The 11,540-nt window shown below is 38.7% G+C and overlaps 2 protein-coding genes across 2 annotated transcripts; both read right to left on the reverse strand.

Moving 5' to 3' along the window:
* Nucleotides 1-883: 883 nt before the first annotated feature.
* Nucleotides 884-3,653, reverse strand: LOC114406962 (subtilisin-like protease SBT1.2). Its single transcript, XM_028369852.1, has one exon. It carries the CDS (start codon nucleotides 3,396-3,398, stop codon nucleotides 1,092-1,094), a length of 2,307 nt encoding a protein of 768 aa, XP_028225653.1. The 5' UTR covers nucleotides 3,399-3,653; the 3' UTR covers nucleotides 884-1,091.
* Nucleotides 3,654-6,209: 2,556 nt separating this feature from the next.
* On the reverse strand, nucleotides 6,210-8,681 carry LOC114406963 (xyloglucan galactosyltransferase MUR3-like). The gene has a single exon (XM_028369853.1). It carries the CDS (start codon nucleotides 8,431-8,433, stop codon nucleotides 6,736-6,738), a length of 1,698 nt encoding a protein of 565 aa, XP_028225654.1. The 5' UTR covers nucleotides 8,434-8,681; the 3' UTR covers nucleotides 6,210-6,735.
* Nucleotides 8,682-11,540: the final 2,859 nt, after the last annotated feature.

Consider the following 11,540-nt stretch of genomic DNA (forward strand, 5'->3'; position numbering starts at 1 on the left):
GTTAATATGCAATACCTTCTCTCTTCTATACTTTGTCATGTTTATCTTTTACAATTTTGTGATATAGTCAGATAAAATTCGAGTGAAGCCTAAAAATAAGGATAATACTGATGTTTATGTAACTGGAATTCACATAAACATAACCCAACCGAGTTCCAATTTTTTTATTTATAAAAAACAAAGGTGCTTGTCCGGCTGTTGTTTATATCTCATGTAATTGTTTACATTTCAATGGTTCCCTCCTTGGTATCATTATTATGCTAATATAACCAACTTTTGAATAATACAACTTTTCTGTGATCTCCCAACCTAGGTTATAAAAAACATTCTATGACTATGACCATGATTTCAGCCACAATGCAAAGATTTTGGGCTCTCCACTATTGCACTCGACCGCAATTTCAACTACATAAACCACACTTGTTCACAATTTTCTGTGATGTCAAGGATTGCAACAAAATCACGATCGGAGTTACAATTTAAAACCTCCCAACTTAATAGGTTACTTGGGGTTCAAATCCTCTTTGATGACTTATTCACCGGATGAAATCTTAACCATTAAAACTATTTAATTTATATTATTAAAAATACTATAAACTAATGTTTCAAAATAATGGATGCATGGATAAGATGCATTCAATGGACACTCTCATTTAGAGAATTCTTACCCATACTTGTGGCCTGTGTGTGTCTATTTACTTCTATCATTGTTGAATATCTTTTACCTATAGAAAAGAAAAATTAATGGGATATTTTTGTGCGACTTTGAAAATTTTGATGGATATAATGTTGTGTGAATCTAATCCTGGTTTTGGAGAAGCTGGACTGAAAAACTTCCGAGTTAGAATGAGTGAATGAGTAACATTCTGATTCAGAAAAAAAATGTAAAGCAGAGAGTTTTGACTAAACCATGGCACAACCAATTTATTTAGCATTTATAAATGGGCTTACTCATAAGATTCCTAATCGAGTTTTCTCTACTAAAACTCGTTCAGTATGAATTCTGCAATCATAAATAAAGCTATTGAACCAATAATCATAATAAAAAAACGCCCCAAGACAAACTTAATTATCTACTACCCTTCTCCACACTACTTTGACTTCCAAGTCACTGCTACCGGGCTTCTAACCCTGTAGGAACCATTTTGTGAGTGCACCCATGTCAAACTCCCTTCTGCATAGTTCACCAAATCATCACCTCTTTTAACCCTTTTTCTTGATATAAACCACACCCTATAACTCAAGCTTTGATTCACTTGCTTAAATACCAACCTCTTTGGTTTCACTATCACTTTTACTCCTTCAGGTGCCTTAACCTCCATTGAGTAGATGGAGTTAGCACTTCCCACATTTGTTAGTCTCCTGCTGAACATCTTTCTCCTCACCCCACCCTTAAAAATTACTGAGAATGAGGGATAGTTAAGGCTGAAGCCTCTATTCATCTTCATGATTGCATTGCAACTCACATTTCTATGTGTGATGCTGAATATTTCTGACTTTGTGTATCCAAGGCTGCAAAGATGGGTGATGTAGTCATCTGGCCTAATGTCATACACCAATCCAGGGTTCAATGCTCTTTGTGGATTCACATGTCCGGCTCCCATGTCGAAAACTCCCGCTGGTTGGTCTTCATCGAGTATTGGCCTTCCGGTGTGGTCAGTCACCTCGGCCGTTGTCATGATTGCAGATTTGATGGCTGCAGGGCTCCATCTCGGGTGAACCGAGCGAATGAGAGCAGCAATTCCACTGACATGAGGGCATGCCATTGAGGTACCGGACATCACAGAGAAGTTAACTCTTCTAGTATCCTCCGGAAGGCCGGTAGGACCGAGGTTCTGAGGCCATGCTGCAATGATGTTCACTCCTGGAGCTATAACATCAGGTTTTAGGATTGAAGGGTTTGTATAGCTTGGTCCTCTAGCAGAAAATCTTGCCACTGATGGAGCTCTAGACTTCCCTATCACAGTTCCTCCGAATTCGATCCTTGCAAGAGGCCTTTTTGTGGAGTTTATGTAAGCCTTCAGGGTGACTGCTTCATCAAATCCTACCAAAGTTGCAGGCAAGACATGAACATCAACTGAATCCTCTCCCAAGTTTATCTCCGTGTTTGTGAGGATCATAGCGACACCACCCGCCTCCTTCACCACTTGTCCCTTTTCTGCTCTTCCGTTGATGCCTCGATCGCAGACCACCATTTTGCCTCTAACTTTGTCCTTTGGAAGAGACCCTCTGAGGCAAAATTGGCTCTCGGTGTCCCCTTCAGACAAATAAACCAGCTCAATTTCTTTGCCGTTGCTCATTGGATGATGATTCAGTGGATACATGGATTCTCCATAGAGCATTTGTCCATTTCCTATGTGAACTGTTGCTGGGAATTTCCTGTCTAGTGTGCTTGCACCAATTGTGGAAATCCAAGGAGCTTCATTGGCAACAGACATTTCCGTAGGGCCATTGTTTCCTGCTGCACATATAACTGAAATCCCATGCTCCATTGCTCTATAGCTTCCAATGGCAATGCTATCATCATATAGAGGCAAAGAGTAGCCACCAAGAGACAAGGACAGAATGTCCACACCATCCCTGATTGCCACATCCATTGCAGCCATGATGTCTGAGTTATAGCAGCCATTGAACCAACACACTTTGTACACCGCAATGTGGGCACCAGGAGCCATTCCTCTCGCCACGCCGGACGCATAACCGAACACGCTCGCCAGCGGAACAGGCACGCCTCCCGCGGTGGATGCGGTGTGCGTGCCGTGTCCTGAGGAGTCTCTCGGAGAGAGATACTCAGGATCTCTGAAAGGTGACACTGAAAAATGGCCTTTTGTGAAGTACCTTGCACCGATGAGTTTTCGGTTACAATTGGTAGAGTTAAAGGCCTTCCCAGCTTGGCATATACCCTTCCATTTTTGGGGAATTGGGGGCATTCCTTGATCATTGAAGCTAGGACTCTCTGGCCACACTCCAGTGTCAAGCACACCAATTATGGTTCCGCGGCCGAAACCGGATTGGTACCAACCATTTTCTCTAGCAGGATTCAGCCCCAAGAACTTGTAAGAGTAAGTGGTCTGAATCTGGAGCTTGCTGTCTGGCCTGATTGAGATAACATCTGGCAAGTTTTTGAGGTACTCAAGCTCAGTCTCAGTTAACTGAGCTGCAAAACCGTCCATGGCAGAACGGTACGAGTAGAGAAGGCGCGAAGAAGGGTCCTCATCAGAGGAAATGGTTTGTTGGATGAATGAAAGGTGCCATTTGAGCTTTGAGGAGAAGGAAGTGCTGGTTATGCCATGAGGGTGTAGCTGAACTATGTAAGTTCCAAGAGTTTCTGCATGGAGGGTGAGAGTGAAGAGGAAAAGGGTGAGGAAAAAGAGTTGAATTTTGGATTTGGATTCCATTGGTTGTTGTTGTTGTTGTTGTTGTTGGTTGGTGATGTGGGGTGATGCATGATTTGGAGGGGTATTTGAAGGTGTTGAGAGAAGAATTCAAAACTGAACAAGGGAAGCGTTCTTGATATGAAGCTCGTGAAATATGAGAGCTCTTCATCACGAGGATCCTTTGTTAAGAGAGAGAGAGAGAGAGAGAGAACTGAGAAAAACTGAATTTGATTGTGAGAATTGAGGAGCCGAGGAGCTCACGAGATGTTTTACTTAGCTTTAATAGAAAAAACTAAGTAGCCATTAGTTTCAAATTCTCTGAAATCCATGTTTCCATTTTCTAACATTGTTTTGTCGTCTACATCCACTGTTACTAAAATAATACTCATTTATTTGTTTACGCTTTCATTTTATATCATAGTAGAAAGGGAGGAAAAAAACAGAAAAACGCACATTCTCCTCTCTTTTTCTCCCCATTTTCTCATAAAAAGTAGTGTGAAAGAGAAATATAAAAAATTGAGTGTAGAAATAATATTGTTTTTGTTTGCTAATTTACATATCCAAAAGGATGATGAATCGTGCAAGTTACCATTCAATCAACACTGTATTCGTTTATTAAACGTACGCTCTGAAATTTTTATATTTGGCTCCCTCTCCTCTGCCTCCCGTGTTGGATGTACTTCACTCACTGCATGCTATTCTTTCTTTAACGTTTTAACAAACCTTGCTTTTTATGTTCTTTTACCAAAAATTAGTAAATTTGTTGCCTAACGTCATAAAAAGTTAGAACAGAATTTACTTTTCACCCTGTTTTGGGTTCCATAAATCATAAGAATCTTTGAAGCAATATCAAATAATTTATGACTTGTTTATGATTTGTTTTTGGTTTATTTTAATGAACTCTTCACCATCATAATTCATAAAAACAACTTATAACTCATTTGAAAATAATTTAATCTCATTGCTTCATCGATTACAAAAACAACTTCTTTAACCTCTCCAATGCAAATTATGTAGTAATAATCCAAATTTCCCCCCTCTTGGATTTCTAGTCCCTCCATAGCCTGAACCTTGTCCATCATTGAAAAGCTTATGAAAATAATCTCCCATCTCTCTTTGATATCCTTATTTGTGACCAAAACTTTCCCTTCTTCATCTTCAATGCATCCTAAAACTCTCCCATTAAAAATGATAATTCGTATTTATAGTATATGATAATTCTTTAACCTCTCCAATGCAAATTATGTAGTAATAATCCAAATTTCCCCCCTCTTGGATTTCTCGTCCCTCCATATTAGTACCTGAACCTTGTCCATCATTGAAAAGCTTATGAAAATAATCTCCCATCTCTCTTTGATATACTTATTTGCGACCAAAACTTTCCCTTCTTCATCTTCAATGCATCCTAAAACTCTCCCATTAAAAATGATAATTCGTATTTATAGTATAGGAACATATCATTAATAAGCTTAAATAATAAAGACCAAAGAGATAGAACGTATTAATGCAGGAGTGACTGTAATTAAGAGACATGGGTGTCAGCCCCTCGTGGATTACATGAGCGCTTGCGACGTTGTGTTGCCAAGGCTCTGCTACATGCCATGCCAGAGGTCCAACTCAAAAACACAGCGAATCATGCATGTTCTTTCATTCAACTACTATTTTTGTCTATACCTGCACGTGTGTGTATCCACCCGATTGGCTTGGTCCAATTACAGTAACTAGTAAAGCAACAAAAAAGTTATACCCGTCGTTTTCAGTGTCAGCTTGCTTACTATGCCAATTTAATTCGCCCACTTTATAAACTTTCTTCATTTCTTCTACCACTCCTACCAAGCCAATAATGAGTTAATGACCTTAGGACTTAGGAAAAGAACAATTCACAGTTTCCAAATAAGCTACGTACAACTGTACAAGAAACCCTTTACCAGTAAGAGAATATTTGACAAGTCCTCTTCTACATGGTATGACAGTTTATCCCATTCTACTTTCCTTGACCAGAAAAATTTGACACAAAAACAAGCTTTCATAGTTTCGTGTCATCTCAGATTACTTATGAATCTTGAGAGATATAAAAGAGCAAATAAATGGAATTTGATTTTCTTTGCTTCAAAATTGAAGAGACAACACAAATAGACATCAAATTACATATGATTATATTGATCACACAGCTACAAACAACGACTGGTTATGATTTTGTTTGCATTATAGTTTACTTGCGTATCCTTCTATAATCGCTCAAGTTCTCTATCATTTCTTGCCACATTGCACAGCCATACCCTTTCTCATTGCAAGGTCATACTGGACAGATCGAAGACAACAAAGAGAAAAGGATACTCGGACACGGACAAGCTGGAAGATTTTTCTAAAATAAACAAGACAGGACAAACAGAATATATATATATAAAAAAAACCATGCAACTGAATTCATCAGTGTGAAATCCCAAAATGTTGTGCATCGCCATGCAAGTGAATGCATCACAGTATGAAATCCCACCCCCAGTCATTCCAAAATATGTGAAAGAAAGAAATGAAGTCCAACTGTCCAAGATAATTTCAGTGAAAAATCTATGCCAGCTTCTTTTTGGTACATTCCAATTGTTCAATATTGCTGACCAAATAGATACCACAACAAAGGAAATCAAATGAATAAAAGGGTAAGTTTCATTGGAATGATACAAACCAGAAGCAACAGTTATTGAAAAAACAGCCAGTAGGTTTCGTAAGTTGCATGTTAAAACTGGCTGCCTAATTCGACATAATAAAGCCTGCAACAGTACATTAATATCAGCCAATATGTGTGCATGATTTAGAGAGAAAAAAAAGGGAAAATAGAGCAAGTCAAAGAAATTTATTTTCAAGATCATCAAAATAGAACAGTCTATCTTTTGAATGTTAACCACAATCCAAATAAGATCACCAACACTGGTAGGCAGTTCTGATGATGCAGCAGCCAAATGATATTGCCATTCAAGCGAACACTTGAGCTCACTGCTAACCATAATTTTGTTTATATTTCCTATATGAATCAAGTGAAAAATATATAGTATCAAAGAAATTATTAATTTAGGAAAATACATCTAGGAAACACTAATGCAAATACATAAGGTGGAAAAAAAATCTATATAACAAAACTGTAAAAAGCAGAGAACATCTCTCCATGCTAGGGGTTTTCAATGAGGAAGCCTGCTCAGCAAACCCGATCACAAGCATTGCAGTAAGTTTTCATATAGCAAGAGCCGAGCAATTATTTTATAGCTGTAATTCTTCCCTAATTCAGGGAAACCATTTGAGTCATCAGCATTAAACCACATCTAAGAAGAACCTACAGATGCAATTTATACCTCCCCTTTGCTAATCACGACTGATTTCTTTGCTCATTTTTCCAAGAATTCTTCGCAGCCTCAGCCGACAAATCATCGGAATCCCCACCCGGCTTTGGTTTGGAGAAGAAAGGATCCCATTCGTGAGGCCCAACCTCACGTTGTCCCTCATCCAACAATGCATACTTCCAACTGTTCTCCTCAATGAAGTTCTCGTCTGTGTGACCTTCGATAATGTCCTTCCTCAAGTTGGTAACCTTGTCAATCACAGCCTGCACCGAAACATCAAAAGCATCCTTAAGAGTTTCCAATTTCGATCGAGGATCCGCGTACACCAACCTAGGGATCAAACTAATGACCTCCTCCCTCATGATCCTAACTTCCTCCTCAGGAATCTGCCTAAGCCTCTCTTCTATACTAACATTCCTCTTCCTAATATCATCCTCCTGAATGAATACCGAGTACTTGGTATAATTCTTCGGAAGATGCCAAGTATACTGAGTGTACGCGGAACCCGGATGGAAGAACACAGGTATACACCCAGCCAGCATTGAATCAAAAGCAGATCGTCTAGTATACGAATCCCCTTGAGGCTGAAGGCAGAAAAGCGACCCTTGAAACATCTGCATTATACTACTAGGGGAATGACACTTACTCTCCCCAAAATCACACTCCAACAACTTCCCAACCTTGGATCTCCTACACTGCTCAATAATCTGGCCCCTTATCGATTTCAGGTTATCCGGTCGCGGAGCTCCAGCAAACGAAAACAGCCACTTCCTCTCCAACCTCCTCATCCTCTCCTGCCAGATAAACACATCATCATCCTTGGCAGGATGAAAATAAGTCGGATACGGAATCCCGAAATCGTTCGCGTTCCACGGACTCGACTCCACCACAAGCATCGACATGTTCTTCGCAGCAGGTAAAAACAAAAGCTTGTTCCCCCAATCCGATTCTTCTTCAGTGAGTCTCCGAAAATCCCAAGTGATCCTACCGGCAACGAGAAAATGGTCTCTCCCGTTCATGATCTTCCACTCCGGTCTATTCATGAGCCAATTCACGAGGTCAAGCGATGCAGCGTCGCGCATTGAGATGTTGTATCCCCAAAGGTAGCGAGCGATGTCGAAACCGGCGTAGAAGGGAACGAAGAACGCGGCGGCGACGGAGGGATCGCGAGTGAGGCATTGGTATTGTTTCATTCTGTTGCTGAAGATGACGTCAACGGCAAACTGGTTGGTGGCGTACCAGCCGGTGTCGGAGAAGACGCCGTTGACGTTTTCCAACGGAGGACCGAGGCCGGCGTTGGTAGTGAACTTGCACATGTTGGTCCAAAGGGATAAGCTTCTGCAATGCTTCAACATGTCCTCGTTGAAGCGCGAGGGAAGGTCGTGGACGAAGATGTAGCGTCCTCCGCATGAGTCGCTCTTGTTGTCGGCGGTTCGGAGGGCACGGTCGAAGGGGAAAGTGGGTTCCTTCGGTTCGGAAACTCGCTCAGGGAAGCCGAGGTTTTTACGAGGTTGTTGGTGTTGTTGTTGGGATTGGAAAGTGATGGGGACTGCTGGGTCAGGGGCGGTGGGTTGGTGGCGGAGGACGGCGAAGTGGAAGTAGAGGAGGAGGAACCAGAAGAATGCGGAGAGGGAGGCGAGAAAGCAGAGTCTGGAATGAGGGTTTTTGGTGTTTGATTTCTCCATTTGGTCGGGGAGAACGCCCGCCACGGGGCGCCGTCTCATTGGATGGTGGTTCCGATTGAACAGAAGAGAGTCATCGAAACGAAACCCTACGGTGAGGAAATTGGGGAAATCAAACGAGATGAGGGAAATGAACGGGAATCGCGAGGAATCGAGAATAGATCATGAGGAGGGTTATGGTGATTGCGTTAAGAGAAAGGAACGGAGTGTGCAGAGGTTGGAGAAGAACAAGTGAGGAAAATGAATCAAGGTGCACCGTGCACGTTAGCAACGTGCGCTGGCAACTGTCGCGTGTCGGTGCCCTCTTATATACTCGTACATCCTGTGACGTGTCGGTTTGCCCCATGAGACTATGGACTATGCTCATGCTGTAATAACTAGTGAGTGAATTACTCCATTAATTACCCCTTGTGTGTTAGTACTAATACTACTACATTTGAGTAGTAATTACTCCATTAATTACTTGTTGTTCACTTTTTAATGATTGGGATTATTATTGAAATACTGTATTAATATAAATTATTGCTTTATTTGCTTGTGACCTCGCGCGCGAAGCTATTAACTTCCTGTATCTCTTCTTGTAGCACTGCCACGGGTGTAATTAGTTAAAGACCGGATTTTTAGGTTTATTATTATTGGATTTGCAAGGGCCAAGGGTGTGTTAGAGTAACAGAGAAATGGAAAATAATTAGGATCTACCCACTACATAGTACATTAGTACATACATGTGCTCCAAAAGTAATACTAGTAGGATGTTTTACAAAGTAAGGAAGTCTTCGTGTATTTTTTTTCCCCTTCAAATAAGGGTATTTTTTATAATTTCTTTTTAGCTATTTTGTTTTTATTTATTTAATAAATCATATTAACTTGTTGTATATTTAATGAAAAACTGATTTTAGATGCACATTCATTATTAAATAGTGAGAAAATGATAATAAATTTTAATAGTGTCGTCTAGTGTATATAATGGAAAGTAAATTTTAAATGTACATTTATTTTGATGGCATCATCATTGCTCATTTCTTACTGGGATCAAAATTATCGGTCTCACCTTGTGTCTCATTCTCGGCTCATTAAAATGTTGTCACATCATTTAAAGATTAAACCTCACCCACGACATTATCTTCTTTTTGTTATTCTCCATCTCAAATTTAAATCATGGTCTTTCTCCTTTTTTGTTAAAACAGCATTGAAAAAACTCTAAAACATCACTATGCAACTCCCATCACACCATTGTGCCTCATCAGCAATAACACTCTTACCTTATCGCTCTTATTATTACTTCCATAGTTACTTTGTTACAATTAAGAGAAAAATAATAATAATGTCACCCCAACACTAAACAACAATCATCTTCTACTAAACTCTCTTGTTGACGAGGTCTTTTTTTTTTCATTTTTTCGTCACTGATCACTTGTTGTCCCTTTTTTATTGTTGCTTGGTGCCAAGTGAGTTTGGCTTTCTGGGTAATAAAAAAAGTTTTACTTTTTTTCTTTTTCGGTGGCTAACATCAAGCTTTTCTCATAAAACTTGAGATTGAAAACAACAAAAAATAATATAATAGCATTGTTAAACATCTGTTATGGGTGAATTGTAATCATTGAATGACGTGATAATATTTTAGTGGATGAGATAGATAATGAGACACAAGGGTCTGATAATTTTGATCCCGTTAACTCATTTGCTAAGGATGTTATTCTTGCCTAGTTTTGTGGCAAGTTCAATAGCTAAAATGATTAATCATATTCTTAAAAAAAATTATTCATTATTTAAAACACACAATTTCTTAAATAGAAAACAACTTTAAAAAAATTTAATGTACTGTTTTTTTAAAAGAAATTGTGCTCTAGATAATTTCAGTTATTATTTATAGCACAATTTCTTTCCTTTTTTTGTGGGTAAGCAAAATTTCTTAACCACTTGTTTTAATACTTTTAATTTTTTTTATTTTAATTGAAAATATAAAATGAAAAAAATAAGTACACGTGATATCTTAACACAATAACAAATGTACTAGTATTTAACAACCAAGAAAATTATTACTAAAATGGTTTAAGATTATCGAGGGATGATTGATACATTAAATTAAGGGCACTCCTGACTCCACTAATCACTCCCTTGAAATTCACACATCAATATCATTACCCAAAAAAACAATAAACGTGACACATGGTCACTAACTTTGCCTTCAATTACGCCAATAATTTAATGGAATCGATGAGGATGACCATAGATTAGACTCGGATCGGATCCTCACGCTGGCCCAAGTGTCCATTCCATAGGCCCAAAGAAGAGTACCTTCCATCAATACTGTACTAAAGATTTCTCTTTCTCGTCTTTTCTATTGTCCAGAGGCTGAGGGTCACTTTGATTTGACATCACATTTCAATTCGTGGAAGTCTCACCTTTATGTTTATTTTGAAGGATCAAATTTATAAAACATTGTTAATTTACGTGTTTCAATTGAATTAAAAATTGGCATGGTCCAATTATTTTTTTAAGAACTTCTATAGGCTAAAAATGATGTACTACATCTGAACAAAAAAGTATTTAAATCGTTGTTCTGTATAAAGCAAGAGAAATCCATGTGAATGAATAAATCTTGCTATTTTTAAAAAAGAAAAATCAAGCCAAAATCAGCTGAATGCAATGCTTGTTAAAAATAAGCTTGGTGAATTGGTGAGTTCTTATGATCTTCCATTTCCCTGGGATTGAAATGTTTTTTTTTTTTTAATTTTAGTGGTGGGAGTTGGAGAAAGAAAATTGAAAACCTCATTTGTGATTACGTAGATGTCTTTTGGAGTTTACATAGTCGTGGGATCTTGAAATCCTGATTTATGTGCATTTAATATTGAAAGGAAATACTACCACCCTCTGTGATGGAACACTGTCTTGCGGTTGGGCATCAACGAGCTTCATCTTGGAGTGGGCTACCAATCAAACATTTAATGCACAAACGTATATAGGGAATAATTTTAAGGAAAATGTTGACATTTTTATGAACAGTGGAACAAGAGAGTTTTTTTTTAAATCTGTGAGAATGAAAGATACTATCAGAGAATTTATAATAAGTCATCTCTGATCAATCAAGAGTTAAATTTCCTTGACGAGGTGATAAAGAAAAAAAAAGAAAAGAAAAATATGCAATG

This window comes from Glycine soja, chromosome 3 (assembly GCF_004193775.1).
Source record: "Glycine soja cultivar W05 chromosome 3, ASM419377v2, whole genome shotgun sequence".
Taxonomy (NCBI): Eukaryota; Viridiplantae; Streptophyta; class Magnoliopsida; order Fabales; family Fabaceae; genus Glycine; species Glycine soja.

Bases quoted from the DNA above. Each gene is read 5' to 3' on its own strand.
- LOC114406962 (XM_028369852.1), bottom strand. From the start codon at position 3,398: ATGGAATCCAAATCCAAAATTCAACTCTTTTTCCTCACCCTTTTCCTC.
- LOC114406963 (XM_028369853.1), bottom strand. From the start codon at position 8,433: ATGAGACGGCGCCCCGTGGCGGGCGTTCTCCCCGACCAAATGGAGAAA.